Source organism: Saccostrea echinata, unplaced genomic scaffold, assembly GCF_033153115.1.
Source record: "Saccostrea echinata isolate AGI-Se365-2 ecotype Australia unplaced genomic scaffold, CSIRO_AGI_Sech_v1 ptg000054l, whole genome shotgun sequence".
Taxonomy (NCBI): domain Eukaryota; kingdom Metazoa; phylum Mollusca; class Bivalvia; order Ostreida; family Ostreidae; genus Saccostrea; species Saccostrea echinata.
In genome coordinates, this window is record NW_026889803.1 from 67,326,571 (window position 1) to 67,352,539 (window position 25,969).

Consider the following 25,969-nt stretch of genomic DNA (forward strand, 5'->3'; position numbering starts at 1 on the left):
AACTATAAATCTTTTTCTTTAGCCATTCACCAACTATACACTAAATACAAAGTCTCTAGGTTACAAGATATTTAAGCTGTTGCTTTTGACGTTGATCTTTAAATAAGTGATCCCAAAATTTACAATTCTGACCATCCTTACCTATAAACTCTAGAAAAGAAGCCAGGTTTGATATGAAATGCTGGCATTTTATCATGGGGTGTTGAGATCACTACAATTAAAATTCTCTAACAATTCATCCTGCATTGGAGGTTACAGTTATCTTTCTAAATTCAGTTACATTACTTCTCACTAAAATTAAATACTGATTTTAATGGACAAATTGCTAAACTTTGTGTCTGACTAAATATTCTACTTATATGGTATGTAGTCTGTGTGTTAAGAGGAAGTCCAGTTATTGTGTCACATAAAAGTATTAATGGACAGATGGACAACCAAACAGACCTGCTAAGATATGGCAGCCTTGAACTAAGGGATATCCACTTCTTAATGCACACCCCAAATAATAATGTAGAATAATGGAGAATAAGTGTATCTCTACCATCATACAAGATATTTTATATTTTTGGGTGATCATTATTATTAAGAGCAATTAAAACAGTGCCTGAGGCACAAAAATATGCTTAGCACTAAAAGAAGTAAAAAAACAGTACCTCTTACATCACAATGAACTATGAATGCATTTGTATTTAATGTTTTATGAGAAAAACAGCAAGCCACCTTTGTAGCTCCTATTCTTCACAATTTTGTATGCAACAATCTGATTAAAATCAGATCCTTTGATCCACTCACATAGATTGCTACACAAGGATCTGAGAAAAAACAAGAGGCCCATGGGCCACATCGCTCACCTGAGCACATTGGCTAGGCAAAAGCACAAATCAGTTCAGCATTTAAAAGATTACCGGGGGGGTGGGGGGGGTGGGGGGGGGGGGTGGGGGGTGGCCTTGAATTTTAAACTACCTGATGATGCTTCCATGTCAATATAACAAATGGCTTTGTTGTACTTGAGAAGATTTTTAAAAAAAATTCCCATATATTTCTTTGTCAAAATTTGATCCCCAATTGTGGCTCCTCGCTATCCAAGAGGTCATCATTTGAACAAACTTGAATCTACACTACCTGAGGATGCTTCCATATCAATAAGATTAAACATAGCTTTTCTGTTCTTGAGAAGAAATATTTTTTCTATATATTCTTATGTAAAACTTGATCCCCCACTGGGCCCCACCCTACCCCCCAGGGGTCATGATTTGATCAAACTTGAATCTACAATACCTGAGGTTGCTTCCATATAAATATGACTCATCATGGCTTTGCTGTTCTTGAGAAGAAGATTTTTAAAGATTTTTCCTATATATTTCAATGTAAAACTTTGATCCTCCATTGTGGCCCCGCCCTACCCCCAGGGGTCATGATTTGAACAAATTTGAATCTACACTACCTGAGGATGCTTCCATATAAATATGACTCATCATGGCTTTGCTGTTCTTGAGAAGAAGATTTTTAAAGTTTTTTCCTATATATTTCTATGTAAAACTTTGATCCTCCATTGTGGCCCCGCCCTACCCCCAGGGGTCATGATTTGAACAAACTTGAATCTACACTACCTGAGGATGCTTCCATATAAATATGACTCATCATAGCTTTGCTGTTCTTGAGAAGAAGATTTTTAAAGTTTTTTCCTATATATTTCTATGTAAAACTTTGATCCTCCATTGTGGCCCCGCCCTACCCCCAGGGGACATGATTTGAACAAACTTGAATCTACACTACCTGAGGATGCTTCCATGTAAATATGACTCAACATGGCTTTGCTGTTCTTGAGAAGAAGATTTTTAAAGTTTTTTCCTATATATTTCTATGTAAAAATTTGATCCTCCATTGTGGCCCCGCCCTTCCCCCGGGGGTCATGATTTGAACAAACTTGAATCTACACTACCTGAGGATGCTTCCACATGAGTTTCATCTTTCCTGGCCCCGTGGTTCTTGAGAAGAAGATTTTTATAAGATGCTATTAATTTTTCACTAATTCTTTATTATCTCCCCTTGAAAGAGGGCGTGGCCCCTCATTTGAACAAACTTGAATCCCCTTCTCCCAAGGATGCTTTGTGGCAAGTTTGGTTGAAATTGGCCGAGTGGTTCTGGAGAAGAAGTTGAAAATGTGAAAAGTTTACAGACAGACGGACGGACGGACGGACTACAGACAAAATGTGATCAGAAAAGCTCACTTGAGCTTTCAGCTCAGGTGAGCTAAAAACCCATTTAGGGTCATCTCCTGGTGATCTTTCTAATAAAAATATTCATTAAAGTTTTGACCAATCAGAGAGATCGTACTTAAGCAACATTCGGGAAAATGAATGTAGAAGTGAAAGTAGCTGTGGAGAAGATCTTATCTTTTCATACAAAACAAAGAGGTAAACAAGAGGCCCTTGGGCCACATCGCTCACCTGAGTAACTTTGGCCATGCTGTTCATTACCAGACTTCCCCCCTTGTAATACCTATTGTGGCCCCGCCCTACCCCAGGGGCCATGATTTGAACAATTTAGAATCTACACTACCCCAGGATGCTTCCACAAAAGTTTCAGTTTTTCTGGTCCAGTGGTTCTTGAGAAGATTTTTAAAGATTTTTCCTATATATTTCAATGTAAAACTTGGATTCCCTATTGTGCCCCCCCCCCCTTCCTCCCCGGGGTCATGATTTGAACAATTTAGAGTGTACACTACTTGAAGATGCTTCCACATAAGTTTCAGCTTTTCTGGCTCAGTGGTTCTTGAGAAGAAGATTTTTAAAGATTTTTCCTATATATTTCAATGTAAAACTTGGATTCCCTATTGTGGCCCCGCCCTACCCCGGGGGTCATGATTTGAACAATTTAGAATCTACACTACCCCAGGATGCTTCCACATAAGTTTCAGCTTTTCTGGCTCAGTGGTTCCTGAGAAGAAGATTTTTCAACATTTTTCCTATATATTTCAATGTAAAACTTGGCTTCCCTATTGTGGCCCCGCCCTACCCCCGGGGGTCATGATTTGAACAATTTAGAATCTACACTACCCCAGGATGCTTCCACATAAGTTTCAGCTTTTCTGGCTCAGTGGTTCTTGAGAAGAAGATTTTTAAAGATTTCTCCTATATATTTCAAAGTAAAACTTGGCTTCCCTATTGTGGCCTCGCCCTACCCCCGGGGGTCATGATTTGAACAATTTAGAATCTACATTACCCCAGGATGTTTCCACATAAGTTTCAGCTTTTCTGGCTCAGTGGTTCTTGAGAAGAAGATTTTTAAAGATTTCTCTTATATATTTCAATGTAAAACTTGTATTTCCTCTTGTGGCCCCGCCCTACCCCAGGGGCCATGATTTGAACAATTTAGAATCTACACTACCCCAGGATGCTTCCACATAAGTTTCAGCTTTTCTGGCTCAGTGGTTCTTGAGAAGAAGATTTTTAAAGATTTCTCCTATATATTTCAAAGTAAAACTTGTATTCCCTATTGTGGCCTTGCCCTACTCCCGGGGTCATGATTTGAACAATTTAGAATCTACACTACCCCAGGATGCTTCCACATAAGTTTCAGCTTTTCTGGCTCAGTGGTTCCTGAGAAGAAGATTTTTCAAGATTTTTCCTATATATTTCAATGTAAAACTTGGATTCCCTATTGTGGCCCCGCCCTACCCCCGGGGGTCATGATTTGAACAATTTAGAATCTACACTACCCCAGGATGCTTCCACATAAGTTTCAGCTTTACTGGCCCTGTGGTTCTTGAGAAGAAGATTTTTTAATGACCCCACCCTATTTTTGTCTTCTCTTGATTATCTCCCCTTGTGAGGGGACTTGGCCCTTAATTTTAACAATTTAAATTCCCCTTCACCCAAGGATGCTTTGTACCAAGTTTGGTCAAAATTGGCCCAGTGGTTCTTGAGAAGAAGTCAAAAATGTGAAAAGTTTACAGACGGACGGACAGACAGACGGACGATGGACAAAATGTGATCAGAAAAGCTCACTTGAGCCTTCGGCTCAGAAGAGCTAAAAACAAGGCAAAAGCAAATATTAAATATATTTCTGTACAGAAAAGACTGTGGTCATTCTTTTGACAGGCTAAGGAACGGATTTTCCGTTCGTGTGTCATCAGGTCTTTCACTTCTGTAACTGAATTCTGAGATACTTCTAAATTAACTTAAGCAAACGTTTGATTGGATAATTGAAAGGTCACCAGGAGATGACCCTGAATGGGGTTTCTTCAGATCCTTGTGTAGCGATCTATGTGAGCAGACTGAAGGATCTGATTTTAATCAGATTGTGTATGCAAAAAAAAAATAAAAGATGATTTTTTCTTCACAAAACAGTTGCTTTCACTGCCTGAGCTATCATTTTTCAAAAATAAATAAAAAATAATACCAACAGATTTTGTCAAATATTAAGACAAATGGTTCACAGAAATTTTTTCACATACTGTTTTCACATAAGCAAGCTTTGAATTCGGCCATTCTTCTGCACCTTTCTGTGAGACCCTCACTCCTGAAGTATTTGTCTTTCACTGAAAATCCAGTCTAGATCTGTACTGAATGGAAAAGTATGACACTACTGCATTTTATTTCTGGAATAAATCCACCTCGGGAGGGAGTCTAACCCATTCTCCTATTCCAATCATACCACAGTGTTGTCTGAAGGCGTGTTTCGCGGTCTGATATGCTTGACTAGATTGTTTTGCTGCTGAGTATGAAGCAAAGTTTAACAGCTGGTGCTGTTTTGTCAGTTTTGATAATTCTTTGAATCTATGTAGAAACCCTGCCTTGCACAACCTACTGGCTCCTAAAGGGCCTGATTGATGTGGGGACCTGAAAAAATATACATATCTATTACAGAATAATATCTTTTGTTTATCTACATCACACCAAAAATAGATAAAGTTTCAAATTGATACAACTGGTTAAGGTTAGTTTATCTTGATTCTCTCACTGCATTTGGCTAGGACTTCAACAAATGTAAACAATCTAGAAAGATACATGTTTACAAAGTTTGTATCATTTTATAATAGAATCATATAATAAGATAATTATTGCTGTTCTTCAGTCAATGCAAATATTAAGCATCTGTCCCTCCACTGTAAGCATTAATAATCTCTATTCTACATAACACACTGTAAACATGAATAATCTTTATTGTACATAACACACTGTAAACATGAATAATCTGTATTCTATATAACACACTGTAAACATGAATAATCTCTATTCTATATAACACACTGTAAACATGAATAATCTCTGTTCTACATAACACACTGTAAACATGAATTATCTCTATTCTATATAACACACTGTAAGCATTAATAATCTGTATTCTATATAACACACTGTAAACATGAATAATCTGTATTCTATATAACACACTGTAAACATGAATTATCTCTATTCTATATAACACACTGTAAACATGAATTATCTCTATTCTATATAACACACTGTAAGCATTAATAATCTTTATTCTATATAACACATTGTAAGCATTAATAATCTCTATTCTATATAACACACTGTAAACATTAATTACCTCTATTCTATATAACACACTTACATAGTATCTGTCCTTCCACTGTAAGCATTAATTATCTCTACTTTCTCGTCCCCCTCCGACCAATTGGCACTTAGAGGTGTAGGTTGTGTCCCTGTGAATGGACAGGCCAGGTTTGGGTGAGAGAGAACAGGGTGGGTGATTTTGTACTTAGGGGGTAGAGATTCCTGCAGGACATCGTAAACACGGCAGCACACTGCTCGACAGAAATGTCCATGGTCATAAGCTTTACCTGTATGTTGAAAAAAAAAAGGAAGTTATCAAAAAACAAGAGGCCCATGGGCCACATCGCTCACCTGAGCACACTGGCTAGGAAAAAAAACAAAAATCAGTTCAGTATTGAAAAGTTAACGGGGGAGGGGGGGGGGGATGGGGGATTTTAAACTACCTGACAATGCTTTCATATCAATATAACAAATAACTTTGCTGTTCTTGAGCAGAACATTTTTTCCCATATATTCATTTGTAAAAATTTGATCCCCCATTGTGGCCCCACCATACCCCCGGGGGTGCTCATTTGAACAAATTTCATTTTATACTACCCAACGATGCTTCCATATCAATTTGACTAATCATGGCTTTTCTGTTCTTGAGAAGAAGATTTTTTCCTATATATTCCTCTGTAAACTTTGATCACCCATTGTGGCCCCACCCTACCCCCAGGGGTCATGATTTGAACAAACTTGAATCTACAATACCTGAGGATGCTTCCATATAAATATGACCAATCATGGCTTTGCTGTTCTTAAGAAGAAGATTTTTAAAGATATTTTCCTATCCTATATATTTCTATGTAAAACTTTGATCCCCCATTGTGGCCTCATCCTACCCCCGGGGCTCATGATTTGAACAAACTTGAATCTATACTACCTGAGGATGCTTTCATATAAATATGACCAATCATGGCTTTGCTGTTCTTAAGAAGATTTTTAAAAGTTTTTCCTATATATTTCTATGTAAAACTTTGATCCCCCATTGTGGCCCCACCCTACCCCCACGGGTCATGATTTGAACAAACTTGAATCTACAATACCTGAGGATGCTTCCATATAAATATGACCAATCATGGCTTTGCTGTTCACAACACCAACGACAACAACGACGACAGACAACAGACAAATTTTGATCAGAAAAGCTCACTTGAGCCTTTGGCTCAGGTGAGCTAAAAAAAAAAAACACCAAAAAAGATAGTTTTTGGACATCAGCTGAACAAAGTTCCAAGTTGGTTGAACATTTGGTTTTAAAATAAAACAAAAGCTATCAGGTAAAACATATAACTAGATACTACCAAAAAGGAGGTATTTGCTTATTTATAAGTAAAAAATGTCATTTAATTATTATTTATGATGATAATCAATATGCTTTAGTCAGAGCGAAAGATTTAGCTCCATGGATAAGCTATTTTCCATTACAACCTTCTCCTTCCCTTCATAAACATAGGTAATCAAAGATTACAAAGCTCATCTCGACAAATGTTATCTTTAAGTAAGGCAAATTTCAGATCATATTCTTTTTTTAGTTAGTGTACATCCCATGATCAATATCGATGCAAGTTTGTTTAAGTATGACTTATAGTTACTTGAAAATAGACCTGTTCAAAAAACATTTATCCTGTTTACTTATATATCAAGAAAATTTTGATCGGTTCCAACATCCAAAGTAAGTCTGGAATTTTTCATCCTAAAATGCACCATCTATGCAAGTTTAATCATAACAGGCCATGTTATATAGCTACTCCAAAAAACTATCCTGGTCACTCATCTGGAAAATGTAGGTCAGATTCAGAATCCAATGCAAGTCTGAAGGTGACCATCTCTAGCTACATCATCCATGCTAATTTGGTTAAAATATGGCTAAAATTCACTAGGTTGAATCCAGCATCCGAAGCAGGTTGGTTAGCGTACATCCCAAGATGCATCATCCATGGAAGTTTGGTCAAGGTAGGGCTTATAGTTACTTGGCAATGGACCTTCTCCAAAAACTTTAACCTGGTCACTCACCTGGACAAGCTAGGTCATATCCAGCATCCGAAGCAAGTGTGGTAGTGTCAATCCTTAGATGCATCATCCATGCAAGTTTGGTCCAGGTAGGGCTAATAGTTACTTGGGAATGGACCTGCTCCAAAAACTACCTGGTCACTCAACTGGAAAATGTAGGTCAGATCAAGGATCTGAAGCAAGTGTGGTAGTGTCCATCCCTAGATGCATCATCCATGCAAGTTTGGTCCAGGTAGGCCTTATAGTTACTTGGGAATGGAGCTGCTCCAAAAACTTTAATCTGGTCACTCAACTGGAAAATGTAGGTCAGATCCAGCATCTGAAGCAAGTGTGGTAGTGTCCATCCCTAGATGCATCATCCATGCAAGTTTGGTCCAGGTAGGGCTTATAGTTACTTGGGAATGGACCTGCTCCAAAAACTTTAACCAGGACGCCAACGCTAACTCCAATGCAAGGGGTATAGCATAAGCTCATCTCGACTTTGTCAAGGTGAGCTAAAAATTACAAATGACTATCAACCAATAAAAGTCTTGCAAAGTAAAACAACAGGCCCAAGGGCCTTAATGGTCACCCGAGTATAATGCAACAATTTAGAGGATCCATAGAGTATAAAATGAACTGAAAGGTGAAGCTTTGTTGCCCAAAAGCAAGAAAAATAGGGTGATCAGGATCAACAAAATAATCAGTCTAGTATTCATTAACAGTTCATAAATTAGGTTCTAATCTGTTCCCCATTTATCACTTTCACCATACAGTATATTAACAAACTATTTGTGCTTCTGTACTATTTCATTTCTTTGTTGAAATCTTTTACATTGGCCTCTCTTGGTCTTTGATGAACATTTAATAAGCCAAGTTATTTTTGTCTCATTTTTATTTATCTATTACTTACAGGTCTACCTGATCATTAAAACTAAGAAAATACTTTTTGTATTATACAATAAAAAATTCTTGCATAATCAGTCAGGGGTGAGACTGAAATCGGTCATTTCTGAAAAATGATGGATAATCGTCATATTTACTAACTACGTATTTTCGTCATTTTTGTCAATATGACTTACTATCGTCATATTTTCTTTTTCAACTTAATTCGTCTATCCTGGTTACATAAAAGCGAAATTTGAATTCACCGCTGAAAGAAGAGTGTTTACGCAAGTTTCATTTCATCCGGGTCACTAATTACTGCCGACCACGTGCGTTAGAACATCAACATGGAAGGTGAAAGTTATTATTTAGCGGTAAAATGTCGAATTTTGGTAGAACTAATTCGCCATTTTTACATGGCTTTTAGCCCTATAAAAACATATAGTACACCGTCTGGAAGAATACGTACTTGTAGAGAAAAGTCTCGACAAAAAGTTAAAGCCATAAAAAAGTAGTGCGCCCGTAAAACAAGCGAGATATTTCAGTGCGCCCAGACCCTCCATTTTGAAAAAGACGGAATATCGTCATTTTCGTCTTCTTTCCTATTTAATGCAAATACATTGACAAATAACTCTTCCACTCTTATTTTTGCTTGGGAAATTTATACTGTCAACATAACCAGTATTGTAGTCAACTGTATTAGAGAAATTAAGTTCGTTTACGATGTTTTTTGTCCTTTTTTAGGTTGGTGGATCTAACATTTTTCAAAGAGAGGTAACTCGGTATTCTAGAAACACTCTAAATTTTTATGACTGTTTTTCGTCATTTTCTTAAAAATGACGAGTTTAAGTCATAATAAAAATTTTATTTTATGGCTTAAAATTGTCATTTTAAAAATGACGGATTTCAGTCTCACCCTTGACTGATAATTCTCTTATTCTATTAACCTTTCAAGTACATTATGTACAGTGATTAATTATCAAAAATAAACGGCAAAGGGGAATAACTCCTCTCAGTAGAACACATCAATAGCCCTGGCCAGGACCAGAACACTTGACCGAATGGTCCACATGTTCAAAAATCTGTTAAAAATACCCTTCCTTATTGAAACTTTTTGCCTCTAAAATGCCCAAGTGCAAAGAAGATTTTTAAAGAAATAATGCATTTTTACTATAGATTCACTATGTTATCAATAGAGCCCCCCGACCCCCCCACCCGAGAAACACCAGAGCCTCTCACCCTGGGACCAGAAGTTTGCTCCTCATAAGTAATCACTTTGTTTATCTGCTTAACACTAAAGAGCAAACAGGATTATTTAATAGAATTAATGCATTTTCACTATATTATCAAGAGCCCCACCCTTACACCAGCACATCTGACCCAGGGGTCATGCAATTCACTACTCTGGAAGAAGCACTCTTGCTCATCATAACTATATACTTACATGTAGCTTCTTTGCTTTTTAACCAGAAGCAGAAAAGAATACTTTCAAAGAAATTTTGCTTTTTCACTATATAATCAATAAAGCCCCCCCCCTTCCTTTTCACCAGAACCCTTGACCCTGGGGCCATGAAATTCAAAATTTCAGAAGAGGCATCCTTGCATATTATAACAATGTACTTAGTTTGTTTAAATAATACCCAGGGGCAGAGAAGAAGATTTTGGAAGAAATAATTCACCTTCACTATAGGATCTATATAGCCCCACCCTAGCACCAGAACCCCTGTCTATGGGGCCATGAATTTCAAAATTTTGGAAGAGGTATCCTTGCTTATCATAACAATGTACTTAGTTTGTTTAAATAATACCCAGGAGCAGAAAAGAAGATTTTTAAAGCATTAATGCATTTTCACTATATAATAAATAGAGCCCTGCCCTAACATCAGAATCCCTGATCCAGGGGCCATGAAATTCAAAATTTTGGAAGAAGCATCCTTGCTTATCATAACTATGTATTTAATTTGTTTAAATAATACCCAGGAGTAGACAAGAAGATTTTCAAAGAAATAATGCACTTTCACTATATGATCTATATAGACCCACCCAAGCACCAGAACCCCTGACACTGGGGTTATGAATTTCACAAATTTGGTAGAGTCACTCTTGCTCATCATAACTATGTATTTAATTTGTTTCAATATTGCACAGGAGTAGAGAAGAAGATTTTCAAAGAAATAATGCACTTTCACTATATGATCTATATAGACCCACCCTAGCACCAGAACCCCTGACCCTGAGGTCATGAATTTCACAATTTTGGTAGAGTCACTCTTGCTTATCATAACTATGTGTTCAATTTGTTTCAATAATACCCAGGAGTAGAGAAGAAGATTTTCAAAGAAATAATGCACTTTCACTATATGATCTATATAGCCCCGCCCTAGCACCAGAACCCCTGACCCTGGGGCCATGAATTTCACAATTTTGGTAGAGTCACCCTTGTTTATCATAACTATGTATTCAATTTGTTTAAATAATACCCAGGAGCAGAAAAGAAGATTTTTAAAGCATTAATGCATTTTCGCTATATAACTAGTAGACTAATTGTTCTCGAACAATTAGAGGTCTTTCCACCTTCTTTAAATTTCATATATTCTTCACATTTAACTCTCTACTGTTTATTTTTATACAAAAGAAACCAGAAATGGCTTGAGAGATGGAAGAAATGAAAATTTTAAAATTTTTGAAATGACCTTGACCTTTGACCTTGAACAAATATTCAAGGTCAAAGGTCAAGGGTCATATTGCAATTAACCCCATGCTTCTATGACTTTTAGTTTTAAAGTTATAAAGCTTACTAGTAAGCACAAAGACATTAAAGGGCAATAACTCATATAAGGCGTCACCGGATACTTTCGCACTGAATAGATTGAAGTTGTGTCTAAAGACCCTGAGTACATTAGTGAAGGTTTCGTGTCTCTGCAGTTCACAGTTTAGGAGGAGTAGCGATAACAAGGTTTTTCGCACAAGGGGCAATAACTTTTAAAAGGGTTGAGCTTAGGGGACAAGATTGAAATCTTTGAAATAGTTTTAAAAATACATATAAAAGATGCAAAGATATACTGTATATGTTGAAAGACAAAAAAGCTATAAAAAGAGCTTTATTTCTCATATTTGGAGTGACCTTGACCTTTGACCTTGACATAATCTTCAAGGTCTAGGGTTAAAGAATCCAATGCAGTTAGTTTCATGTCTTTACGACTTATCGTTTTGAAAATTTTTCATTATTTGTAAACTTCAAAAACTTTCAGGGGCAATAACTCATAAAAGGGCTCAACGAATCCTTTTGAAATGAATAGATTGAAAAGTCTTCTCAATTAGTCGAAGACGTTGGTGAAGGTTTCGTAACTCTACGGTTTACGGTTTCGGAGGAGTAGCGATAACAAGGTTTCTAGTGAAAGGGGCAATAACTGCGAAAGGGGTCATAGGTTATACGCGTTGGGTCAAATTTGTTCATAACTTTTTATGACCTTTACGATGAACAAAAAATCTTTTCGATAAATGTCGAAACAAAAAATCAGCGGAAGAAAAATAATAATAACTAGTAGACTAATTGTTCTCGAACAATTAGAGGTCTTTCCACCTTTAAATTTCATATATTCTTCATATTTAACTCTCTACTCTTTATTTTTATACAAAAGAAACCAGAAATGGCTTGAGAGATGGAAAAAATGAAAATTTAAAAATTTTGAAATGACCTTGACCTTTGACCTTGAACAAATATTCAAGGTCAAAGGCCAAGGGTCACATTACAATTAACCCCATGCTTCTACGACTTTTAGCTTTAAAGTTATAAGGTTTACTAGTAAGCGCAAAGACGTTAAAGGGCGATAACTCATATAAGGGGTCATCGGATACTTTCGCACTGAATAGATTGAAGTTGTGTCTAAAGACACTGAATACATTAGTGAAGGTTTCGTGTCTCTGCGGTTTACGGTTTCAGAGGAGTAGCGATAACAAGGTTTTTCGCACAAGGGGCAATAACTTTTAAAAGGGTTAAGCTAAGGGGACAAGATTGAAATCTTCGTAATAATTTTAAAAGTACATATTAAAGATGCAAAGATATACTGTATATGTTGAAAGACAAAAGAGCTATAAAAAGAGCTTTATTTCTCTAATTTGGAATGACCTTGACCTTTGACCTTGACATAAACTTCAAGGTCTAGGGTTAAAGAATCTAATGCAGTTAGTTTCATGTCTCTACGACTTATCGTTTTGAAAATTTTTCATTATTTGTAAACTTCAAAACCTTTCAGGGGCAATAACTCATAAAAGGGCTCAACGAATCCTTTCGTAATGAATAGATTGAAGAGTCTCCTCAATTAGTCGAAGACATTGGTGAAGGTTTCGTACCTCTATGGTTTACGGTTTCAGAGGAGTAGCGATAACAAGGTTTCTAGCGAAAGGGGCAATAACTGCGAAAGAGGTCATAGGTTATATGCGTTGGGTCAAATTTGTTCATAACTTTTTATGACCTTTACGATGAACAAAAAATCTTTTTGATAAATGTCGAAACAAAAAATCAGCGGAAGAAAAACTAGTAGACTAATTGTTCTCGAACAATTAGAGGTCTTTCCACCTTCTTTAAATTTCATATATTTTTCATATTTAACTCTCTATTGTTTTATTTTTATACAAAAGAAACAAGAAATGGCTTGAGAAATGGAAAAAATGAAATTTTAAAAAAAAATTGAATGACCTTGACCTTTGACCTTGAACAATTATTTAAGTTCATAAGTCAAGGGTCACATTGCACTTGACCCCATGCTTCTACGACTTTTAGTTTTAAAGTTATACGGTTTAATAGTAAGAGGAAAGACGTTAAAGGGCGATAACTCATATAAGGGGTCATTGGATCCTTTCGCACTGAATAGATAGAAGTTGTGTCTAAAGGCCCTGAGGACATAAGTGAAGGTTTCGTGTCTCTGCGGTTTACGGTTTCGGAGTAGTAGCGATAACAAGGTTTTCAGTGAAAGGGGCAATAACTCTTGAAAGGGTAAATCTTAGGGGACAAGTATGAAATCTTTGAAATAATTTTAAGAGGACATATTAAAGATGCAAAGAGATTTAGTATATAATGAAAGACAAAAGAGATATAAAAAGAGCTTAATTTCTCAAATTTTGAATGACCTTGACCTTTGACCTTTACAAAAATTTCAAGGTCTGAGGTCAAAGAATCTAATGCAGTTGGTTCCATGTCTCTACGACTTATCGTTTTGAAAATTTTTCATTATTTGTAAACTTCAAAAACTTTCAGGGGCAATAACTCATTGAAGGGGTTGACAAATCATTTCGCAATGAATAGATTGAAAAGTCCTCTCAAGTAGTCAAAGACATTGGTGAAGGTTCTGTATCTCTACGATTTACGGTTTCGAAGGAGTAGCGATAACAAGCTATTCTTGCGAAAAGGGCAATAACTTCGTAAGAGGTCATAGGTCAAACACGTTGGGTCGTTTTTCGGAATAACTTGTAATATCCAGTATCATGAACTATAAAGTTTTTTGATAAGTCTTGCGGTTTCAAAAGTCCGGGAAGAAAAAGAATAATAATAATAATAATAATAATAATAAACATAAGCATTTCAAGAGGCCTTTCCACAGAAAGGTGGAAAGACCTAATAATAATAAGAAGAAGAAGAATAATAATAATAATAAACAGAAGAAAATCAATAGGTCTTTCCACAGAAAGGTGGAAAGACCTAACTAGTAGACTAATTGTTCTCGAACAATTAGAGGTCTTTCCACCTTCTTTAAATTTCATATATTCTTCACATTTAACTCTCTACTGCTTATTTTTATACAAAAGAAACCAGAAATGGCTTGAGAGATGGAAAAAATGAAAATTTTAAAAAATTTTGAAATGACCTTGACCTTTGACCTTGAACAAATATTCAAGGTCAAAGGTCAAGGGTCACATTGCAATTAACCCAATGCTTCTACGACTTTAAGTTTTAAAGTTATAAGGTTTACTAGTAAGCGCAAAGACATTAAAGGGCGATAACTCATATAAGGGGTCACCGGATACTTTCGCACTGAATAGATTAAAGTTGTGCCTAAAGACCCTGAATACATTAATGAAGGTTTCGTGTCTCTGCGGTTTTACGGTTTCGGAGGAGTGGCGATAACAAGGTTTTTTGCACAAGGGGAAATAACTTTTAAAAGGTTTAAGCTTAGGGGACAAGATTGAAATCTTTGAAATAGTTTTAAAAGTACATATAAAAGATGCAAAGATATACTGTATATGTTGAAAGACAAAAAAGCTCTAAAAAGAGCTTTATTTCTCATATTTGGAGTGACCTTGACCTTTGACCTTGACATAATCTTCAAGGTCTAGGGTTAAAGAATCTAATGCAGTTGGTTTCATGTCTCTACGACTTATCGTTTTGAAAATTTTTCATTATTTGTAAACTGCAAAAACTTTCAGGGGCAATAACTCATAAAAGGGCTCAACAAATCCTTTTGTAATGAATAGATTGAAGAGTCTTCTCAATTAGTCGAAGACATTGGTGAAGGTTTCATAACTCTACGGTTTACGGTTTCGGAGGAGTAGCGATAACAAGGTTTTTCGCACAAGGGGCAATAACTTTTAAAAGGTTTAAGCTTAGGGGACAAGATTGAAATCTTTGAAATAGTTTTAAAAGTACATATAAAAGATGCAAAGATATACTGTATATGTTGAAAGACAAAAAAGCTCTAAAAAGAGCTTTATTTCTCATATTTGGAGTGACCTTGACCTTTGACCTTGACATAATCTTCAAGGTCTAGGGTTAAAGAATCTAATGCAGTTGGTTTCATGTCTCTACGATTTATCGTTTTGAAAATTTTTCATTATTTGTAAACTTCAAAAACTTTCAGGGGCAATAACTCATAAAAGGGCTCAACGAATCCTTTCGTAATGAATAGATTGAAGAGTCTTCTCAATTAGTCGAACACATTGGTGAAGGTTTCGTAACTCTACGGTTTACGCTTTCGGAGGAATAGCGATAACAAGGTTTCTAGTGAAAGGGGCAATAACTGCGAAAGGGGTCATAAGTTATACGCGTTGGGTCAAATTTGTTCATAACTTTTTATGACCTTTACGATGAACAAAAAGTCTTTTCGATAAATGTCGAAACAAAAAATCAGTGGAAGAAAAATAATAATAAGAAGAACTAGTAGACTAATTGTTCACAGAACAATTAGAGGTCTTTCCACCTTTTTAAGTGTTTCCATGTAATTTGGGCTGTAAAAGAAGAAGAAAACTGAAGGAAAAAAAAAAAAAAAAAAAAAAAAAAAATTGTTCTTCCAGCAGGGATCGAACTCGGAACCCTTAGCTTGAAAGGCAGGCGCGCTAACCACTACGCCACCAATTCCGATGAAGATTTATGCAGTAAACTTACTATTCAAGAATAAAAAATTGTTGTACAACGTAGTTATCGGAATTGAATAGTTTTGAGAAACATGTTTCCATATCATTTGGCTTACAAAAGAACAGAAGAAAGAAAGAAAGAAGAAGAAGAAGAAAAAAGCAACAAAATAAATAAAAAATCAAAAATTCGTATTTTGCTATAGATTTATTGTCGGGCTCGTTTCTCTATAGAGTTCAAAAGGTCTTTGCGCATCTCCAAAAAAAGATGGTTTTTTTTTTTTTTTTTTTTTTTTTTTTTTTTTTTTTTGCGATTTAGGGGCCAATTTTTCTCTCTTTCCCCTTCTCTCTTCCTTTCTCTTCTTCTCTCTTTCTCTCTCTCTCTCTCTCCTTTTTTCTTTTTGCTTCCGTGTTGATGGCATTTGTTTACATATAGTTACCATGGAAGTACAATGCATGCATGACATGTGTTTTGCTGTGCATATCGTAATTCTATTTTTGTGCACCGTGCATTCGAAGGTTTAATTTGAGGTGTTAAATGTTCTGATTTAGTTAGACTACTTAGAAAAGTGCCGATGAAATAAATCGGACTCGAGGCTAATGGTATGTAGGTCGTCATATAGGAAAACATGGATTGGACTCAAAGCGACCTGCCTGCGGATCCTAAGATTGTTGCAGGCTCAGTAAGAAGATTCCTGAATGAAACAAGCTTCCATGTGGGTTATATTAAATGCAGCTATGATAAATAAAATGTTCTACATGCATTTTAAGAAGAAAACAAGATAATTAAAGCGTGGAATAGTTTATTTCATACATTTATATTGGTTTAACCCCCCCCCTTTTTCATATATTCCGTATTTCTCGTATTTTGGATGACCTTGACCTTTGACCTTGACCTAAATTTCAAGGTCAAAGTTTCTAAAGTAGTCGAAGACACTGTTGAAGGTTTCGCATCTCTACGCTCAATGGTTGTGGAGGAGTAGCGATAACAAGGCTTTTGGCACAAGGGGCAAGAAATTTTTAATGCGTCAGGCTAAGGGGTTGAAAAGTGAAATCTGAAAATAGTTTTAAAAGGACATATGATGTATTTAATGTTATGTAATATATGTTGTCAGACAAAAGAGATTTTAAAAGAGCTAAATTTCTCATATTTAGAGTGACCTTGACCTTTGACCTTGAACAAATTTTGAAGTCAAACGACGAAAAATCCAATGCAGTTAGTTTCGTGTCTCTACGATGAATTGTTTTAATTTTTTTCATCATACGTAAAGAAGAAAAACTTTCAGGGGGCAATAACTCATCAAAGTGCTGGATCTATCATTTCGCAATGCAAGATCGAAAAGTCTTCTCAAGTAGTCAAAGACATCGGTGAAGGTTTCGTAACTCTAGGGTTTATGGTTTCGGAGGAGTAGCGATAACAAGGTTTTATTGCGAAAGGGGTTATAACTCCTCGAGGGTTCAAAGTTCATATACGCAGGGTCAACTGCAAAAATCTTTTACAAAGTACATTCTTATGGACCGTGAATCTTTTCGGTAAATCTTGAAACTCAAAAACACGTGGCGGAAAAATAATAATAATAATAAACAGAACAATTTCAATAGGACTTTCCACAGAAAGGTGGAAAGCCCTAATAAGATGAAAGAGACATCAAAAGCACTGACTTTTTCATGTTTTGAATGACCTTGACCTAAATTTCAAGGTCAAAGTCCCTAAAGTAGTCGAAGACACTGTCGAAGGTTTCGCATCTCTACGGTCAATGGTTTTGGAGGAGTAGCAATAACAAGGTTTTTCCCACAAGGGCAAGAACTTTTTAATGCATCAGGCTCTACGGGTTAAAAAGAGAAATTCATAAACAGTTTTATAAGGACATTTGATATATTTGATGTTATGTAATACATGTTGTAAGACAAAAGAGATATAAAAAGAGCTATAATTCTCATATTCAGAGTGACCTTGACCTTTGACCTTGAACAAATTTTGAAGGTCAAATGATGAAAAAGCCATTGCAGTTGGTTTCGTGTCTCTACAATTAATCGTTTTAATTTTTTTCATTATACGTGAAGAACAAAAACTTTCAGGGGGCAATACTTGATCAAAGTGCTGGATCTATCATTTCGCAATACCAAGATTGAAAAGTATTCTCAAGTAGTCAAAGACATCGGTGAAGGTTTTGTAACTCTAGGGTTTACGGTTTCGGAGGAGTAGCGATAACAAGCAATTCTTGCGAAAGGGGCAATAACTGCGAAAGGGGTCATAGGTTATATGCGTTGGGTCAAATTTGTTCATAACTTTTTATGACCTTACGATGAAGAAGAAATCTTTTCGACAAACCTCGAAACAAAAAATCAGCGGAAGAAAAATAATAATAATAAGAAGAAGAAGAATAATAATAATAATAAACAGAAGAAAATCAATAGGTCTTTCCACAGAAAGGTGGAAAGACCTAATAAAACACTAGTAGACTAATTGTTCACAGAACAATTAGAGGTCTTTCCACCTTTTTAAGTGTTTCCATGTAATTTGGGCTGTAAAAGAAGAAGAAAACTGAAGGAAAAAAAAAAAAAAAAAAAAAAAATTGTTCTTCCAGCAGGGATCGAACTCGGAACCCTTAGCTTGAAAGGCAGGCGCGCTAACCACTACGCCACCAATTCCGATGAAGATTTATGCAGTAAACTACCTATTCAAGAATAAAAAATTGTTGTACAACGTAGTTATCGGAATTGAATAGTTTTGAGAAACATGTTTCCATATCATTTGGCTTACAAAAGAACAGAAGAAAGAAAGAAAGAAGAAGAAGAAGAAAAAAGCAACAAAATAAATAAAAAATCAAAAATTCGTATTTTGCTATAGATTTATTGTCGGGCTCATTTCTCTATAGAGTTCAAAAGGTCTTTGCGCATCTCCAAAAAAAGATGGTTTTTTTTTTTTTTTTTTTTTTTTTTTTTTTTTTTTTTTGCGATTTAGGGGCCAATTTTTCTCTCTTTCCCCTTCTCTCTTCCTTTCTCTTCTTCTCTCTTTCTCTCTCTCTCTCTCTCCTTTTTTCTTTTTGCTTCTGTGTTGATGGCATTTGTTTACATATAGTTACCATGGAAGTACAATGCATGCATGACATGTGTTTTGCTGTGCATATCGTAATTCTATTTTTGTGCACCGTGCATTCGAAGGTTTAATTTGAGGTGTTAAATGTTCTGATTTAGTTAGACTACTTAGAAAAGTGCCGATGAAATAAATCGGACTCGAGGCTAATGGTATGTAGGTCGTCATATAGGAAAACATGGATTGGACTCAAAGCGACCTGACTGCGGATCCTAAGATTGTTGCAGGCTCAGTAAGAAGATTCCTGAATGAAACAAGCTTCCATGTGGGTTATATTAAATGCAGCTATGATAAATAAAATGTTCTACATGCATTTTAAGAAGAAAACAAGATAATTAAAGCGTGGAATAGTTTATTTCATACATTTATATTGGTTTAACCCCCCCCCCTTTTTCATATATTCCGTATTTCTCGTATTTTGGATGACCTTGACCTTTGACCTTGACCTAAATTTCAAGGTCAAAGTTTCTAAAGTAGTCGAAGACACTGTTGAAGGTTTCGCATCTCTACGCTCAATGGTTGTGGAGGAGTAGCGATAACAAGGCTTTTGGCACAAGGGGCAAGAAATTTTTAATGCGTCAGGCTAAGGGGTTGAAAAGTGAAATCTGAAAATAGTTTTAAAAGGACATATGATGTATTTAATGTTATGTAATATATGTTGTCAGACAAAAGAGATTTTAAAAGAGCTAAATTTCTCATATTTAGAGTGACCTTGACCTTTGACCTTGAACAAATTTTGAAGTCAAACGACGAAAAATCCAATGCAGTTAGTTTCGTGTCTCTACGATGAATTGTTTTAATTTTTTTCATCATACGTAAAGAAGAAAAACTTTCAGGGGGCAATAACTCATCAAAGTGCTGGATCTATCATTTCGCAATGCAAGATCGAAAAGTCTTCTCAAGTAGTCAAAGACATCGGTGAAGGTTTCGTAACTCTAGGGTTTATGGTTTCGGAGGAGTAGCGATAACAAGGTTTTATTGCGAAAGGGGTTATAACTCCTCGAGGGTTCAAAGTTCATATACGCAGGGTCAACTGCAAAAATCTTTTACAAAGTACATTCTTATGGACCGTGAATCTTTTCGGTAAATCTTGAAACTCAAAAACACGTGGCGGAAAAATAATAATAATAATAAACAGAACAATTTCAATAGGACTTTCCACAGAAAGGTGGAAAGCCCTAATAAGAAGAAGAAGAATAATAATAACTAGTAAACTAATTGTTCTCGAACAATTAGAGGTCTTTCCACCTTCTTTAAATTTCATATATTTTTCACATTTTACTCTATAAAGTTAATTTTTATACCAAAAGAATCCATAAATGGCTTGAAAGATAGAAAAAATGAAAAATTTAACAAATTTGAAATGACCTTGACCTTTGACCTTGAACAAATTTTCAAGGTCAAAGGTCAAGGGTCACATTGCACTTGACCCCATGCTTCTATGCCTTTTAGTTTTGAAGTTATAAGGTTTAATAGTAAGCGCAAATACATTAAAGGGCAATAACTCATATAAGGGGTCAATGGATACTTTCGCACTGAATAGATTGAAGTTGTGTCTAAAGACCCTGAAGACATTAGTGAAGGTTTTGTGTCTCTACGGTTTACGGTTTCGGAGGAGTAGCGATAACAAGGTTTTCAGTAAAAGGGGCAATAACTTTTAAAGGGGTAAATCTTAGGGGACAAGTACGAAATCTTTGAAATAGTTTTAAGAGGACATATTAATGATGCAAAGATATTTAGTATATGTTGAAAGACAAAAGAGATATAAAAAGAGCTTAATTTCTTATATTTTGAATGACCTTGACCTTTGCATATATTATATGGTCAAAGGTCATTGAATCTTATTCAGTTGGTCCCATGTCTCTGTAACTTATTGTTTTGAAAATTTTTAATTATTTGTAAACATCAAAAACTTTCAGGGGCAATAACTCATAAAAGGGGTTGACGAATACTTTCGCAATGAAAAGATTGAAGAGTCCCCTCAATTAGTCGAAGTCATTTGTGAAGGTTCCGTACCTCTACGGTTTATGGTTTCGGAGGAGTAGCGATAACAAGGTTTCTATCAAAAGGGGCAATAACTGCGAAAGGGGTCATAGGTTATACGCGTTGGGTCAAATTTGTTCCTAACTATTTATGACCTTTACGGTCAACGAATAATCTTTTCGATAAACATCGAAACAAAAAATCAGCGGAAGAATAATAATAATAACTAGTAAACTAATTGTTCAGAGAACAATTAGAGGCCTTTCCACCTTTTTAAGTGTTTCCGTGTCATCTGGGCTGAAAAAAAAAAAAAAAAAAAGAAAAATGCAAAAAATGAAAAAAAAAAAAAAAAAAAAAAAAAAAAAAAATTGCTCCTCCAGCTGGGCTCGAACTCAAAACCCTTGGATTGAAAGGCAGGTGCGCTAACCATTCGGCCACGCATTCCGATAACATACATAAGTTAATTGTTAAAGACTATAGAAGAAATGCAAGCGTATTTTTAGAATCGGTAGGGGAAGAAAGAAGTTCCGTAAAAAGGAAATAGTTCCTGAACTTGCAAGCAGTATATAAAATAGCAAGGGACGGGCTGCGTGAGAAAACGTTAACACTGTTCCCTAATGAAAATGTATTAATGGACTGTAGCTCGATTCATCGATATTGTGAGCATGCTGAATTTTTTGTAAATAGCTTTGTTGTAAGCTTAAAAGATCGGGTTCGGATTTTAACATTTCTGACTGAATATCCTGAAATAAATATGAAACATTTAAATAAGCATTTCTTTGGGTTAAATTAAATATGTGTAGCACAAATTAAACTCCCAGCATACATTTTTAGAAGGGAAAGACGACAATGAAAGCGAGAATTTTTCTTTTATATACCGAAAATCGCTATTTCTGGAAACTGATTAATTCTAAATAAAAATCAAATAAATTCCAAATGTAAAAGAAAGAGAGAATGCTTGATATTAAAATGTCGTATCATATCAGGAGAATTGAATGCTACTAACGACATCTGAGGAAATAGCCCATAAAAGGTTTAGATCATTTCTTCGTTCACCTGCACTTAAATTTCAAACACAACAGAACTTGTAGTTTTTGCCGTGAAACTTCATGACTTCTATAAACTTATAAGACTCACCGTAAAACTCTCCAGAAAGTTTCTCTGAGGTCTATACTACATTTTAAACCGAATTTGGTGTCGATCCGAGGTCTGGTTTGAATTCTAGAGTAATATTCTACGTTGTTGTTGATGTGATTTTTTTTTTTTTTTTTTTTAGAAGGGGGGGGGGGGTGAATTATTTATTTTCTGCCTCTTTTAAACTAAGAATTGTAACAACTTCCACATCCTTAAGCCTTATTGTGACCTTTGGGTCAAGGTCAAGGTCAAAGTTCAAGGTCATTACCAAAAAAAAAAAAAAAAAAAAAAAAAAAAAAAAAAAAAAAAAAACAAGAAATCTTTACTCTCTAAGTTTTTACCTGATACTGGAACTGAATGCAAGTCCTTACTTTTCCATTTGACCCAAAATCAAGGTCAAAGGTCAAGGTCAAAGGTCAAGGTCATTTGGTGAATTGCTATATTTTACACATATATAAGGAATTTCTTATGTTTTTAAATGACCTTGACCTTTGACCTTGACCTATATTTCAAGGTCAAAGGTCAAATACTGCGATGCAGTTGGTCCCATGTCTCTAGGATACACCGTTTTAAATAAAAGTTCATTAAATGTAAGTAGCGTAAACTTTCAGGGGCAGTGACTCATACAAGGGACCAAAGAAAGCTTTCGCAATGATAGAATGAAGAGAGTCCTGAATGAGTCGAAGACACTGATGAAGGTTTGGAATCTCTACGGTTTACGGTTTCGGAGGAGTAGCGATAACAAAGTTCTGTTGCAAAAGGGGTGACAACTTTTGAATGGGTCAAGCTCGGGGGACAAGAATGAAATCTTTGAAATAGTTTTACAAGGACATATTATAGATGCAAAGATATTCAGTATATGTTGAAAGACAAAAGAGATATTAAAAAAGCTAATTTTCTCATAGTTTGAATGACCTTGACCTTTGACCTTTATATAAATTTCAAGGTCAAAGGTTCAGATATCCAATGCCATTGGTCCCATGTCTCTACGATTAATCGTTTAAAAAAAAAAAAAATTATTCGTAACCATCAAAAACTTTCAGGGGCAATAACTAATTAAAGGGGTTCATGCAACCTTTCGCACTGAAAAGATTGAAGAGTCTACTAAATTAGTCGAAGACATTAGTGAAGGTTTCGTATCTCTAAGGTTTAAGGTTTCGAAGGAGTAGCGATAACAAGCTTTTATTGTGAAAGGGGTTATAACTCCTTGAGGGGTCAAAGTTCATATACGCAGGGTCAACTGCAAAAATCTTTTACGAAGTACATTCTCATGGACTATAAATCTTTTCGATAACTTATGAAACAAAAAATCATTCGGCGGAAAAATAATAATAATAATAATAATAAACAGAACAATTTCAATAGGTCTTTCCACAGAAAGGTGGAAAGACCTAATAAACAGAACAATTTCAATAGGACTTTCCACAGAAAGGTGGAAAGCCCTAACTAGTAGACTAATTGTTCTCGAACAATTAGAGGTCTTTCCACCTTCTTTAAATTTCATATATTTTTCATATTTTACTCTCTAAAGTTAATTTTTATACAAAAGGAATCCATAAATGGCTTGAAAGATAGAAAAAAATGAAAATTTTAAAAATTTTGAAATGACCTTGACTTTTGACCTTGAACAAATATTCAAGGTCAAAGGTCAAGGGTCACATTTTACTTGACCCCATGCTTCTACGACTTTTCGTTTTCAAGTTATAAGGTTTAATAGTAAGAGCAAAGACATTAAAGGGCGATAACTCATATCAGGGGTCATTGGATACTTTCACACTGAATAGATTGAAGTTGTGTCTAAAGATCCTGAATACATTAGTAAAGGTTTTGTGTCTCTACGGTTTACGGTTTCGGAGGAGTAGCGATAACAAGGTTTTAAGTAAAAGGGGCAATAACTTTTAGAGGGGTAAATCTTAGGGGACAAGTATGAAATCTTTGAAATAGTTTTAAGAGGACATATTAATGATGCAAAGATATTTAGTATACGTTGAAAGACAAAAGAGATATAAGAAAAGCTTAATTTCTCATATTTTGAATGACTTTGACCTTTGACCTTGACATAAATTTCAAGGTCTGAGGTCAAAGAATCTTATCCAGTTGGTTTCATGTCTCTACAACTAATCGTTTGGGAAAAAAAATTATTATTTGTAAACTTCAAAAACTTTCAGGGGCAATAACTTGTAAAAGGGGTCCATGAATACTTTCGCAATGAAAAGATTGAAGAGTCCCCTCAATTAGTCGAAGACATTGGTGAAGGTTCCGTACCTCTACAGTTTACGGTTTCGAAGGAGTAGTGATAACAAGCTTTTATTGCGAAAGGGGTAATAACTCTTTGAGGGGTCAAAGTTCATATACGCAGGGTCAACTGCAAAAATCTTTTACGGAGTTCGTTCTCATGGACTATAAATCTTCTCGATAAATCTTGAAACTCAAAATCTTGCGGCGGAAAAATAAGAAGAATAATAAGAAACAGAAGAAAACCAATAGGTCTTTCCACAGAAAGGTGGAAAGACCTAATAATAATAATAATAATAACTAGTAAACTAATTGTTCTCGAACAATTAGAGGTCTTTCCACCTTCTTTAAATTTCATATATTTTTCACATTTTACTCTATAAAGTTAATTTTTATACCAAAAGAATCCATAAATGGCTTGAAAGATAGAAAAAATGAAAAATTTAACAAATTTGAAATGACCTTGACCTTTGACCTTGAACAAATATTGAAGGTCATAGGTCAAGGGTCACACTGCACTTGACCCCATGCTTCTACGACTTTTAGTTTTGAAGTTATAAGGTTTAATAGTAAGCACAAAGACGTTAAAGGGCAATAACTCATATAAGGGGTCATCGGATACTTTTGCACTGAATAGATTGAAGTTGTGTCTAAAGACCCTGAAGACATTAGTGAAGGTTTTGTGTCTCTACGGTTTACGGTTTCGGAGGAGTAGCGATAACAAGGTTTTCAGTAAAAGGGGCAATAACTTTTAAAGGGGTAAATCTTAGGGGACAAGTACGAAATCTTTGAAATAGTTTTAAGAGGACATATTAATGATGCAAAGATATTTAGTATATGTTGAAAGACAAAAGAGATATAAAAAGAGCTTAATTTCTTATATTTTGAATGACCTTGACCTTTGACCTTTGCATATATTATATGGTCAAAGGTCATTGAATCTTATTCAGTTGGTCCCATGTCTCTATAACTTATTGTTTTGAAAATTTTTAATTATTTGTAAACATCAAAAACTTTCAGGGGCAATAACTCATATAAGGGGTTGACGAATACTTTCGCAATGAAAAGATTGAAGAGTCCCCTCAATTAGTCGAAGTCATTTGTGAAGGTTCCGTACCTCTACGGTTTATGGTTTCGGAGGAGTAGCGATAACAAGGTTTCTATCAAAAGGGGCAATAACTGCTAAAGGGGTCATAGGTTATACGCGTTGGGTCAAATTTGTTCCTAACTTTTTATGACCTTTACGGTCAACGAATAATCTTTTCGATAAACATCGAAACAAAAAATCAGCGGAATAATAATAATAATAACTAGTAGACTAATTGTTCTCGAACAATTAGAGGTCTTTCCACCTTTAAATTTCATATATTCTTTACATTTAACTCTTTACTGTTTATTTTTTTTACAAAAGAAACCAGAAATGGCTTGAGAGATGGAAAAAATGAAAATTTTTAAATGACCTTCACCTTTGACCTTGAACAGATATTCAAGGTCAAAGTTTAAGGGTCACATTGCAATTAACCCCATGCTTCTACCACTTTTAGTTTTGAAGTTATAAGGCTTACTAGAAAGCGCAAAGACGTTAAAGGGCGATAACTCATATAAGGGATCACCGGATACTTTCGCACTGAATAGATTGAAGTTGTGTCTAAAGACACTGAATACATTAGTGAAGGTTTCGTGTCTCTGCGGTTTACGGTTTCAGATGAGTAGCGATAACAAGGTTTTTCGCACA

The 25,969-nt window shown here is 35.3% G+C and overlaps 1 protein-coding gene across 1 annotated transcript in view; it reads right to left on the reverse strand.

The window, feature by feature from the left end:
• Positions 1-4,422: 4,422 nt before the first annotated feature.
• Positions 4,423-25,969, reverse strand: part of LOC133172048 (adenosine deaminase domain-containing protein 1-like) — a 107,353-nt gene continuing 85,806 nt past the window's right edge. Inside the window, exons 11-12 of the mRNA XM_061306852.1 lie at positions 5,584-5,812; positions 4,423-4,844 (exon numbers count right to left, since the gene is read on the reverse strand). Of these exons, the coding sequence (XP_061162836.1) occupies positions 4,598-4,844; positions 5,584-5,812 (476 nt within the window). The 3' untranslated portion in view covers positions 4,423-4,597. The remainder of the gene's footprint in view (positions 4,845-5,583; positions 5,813-25,969) is intronic.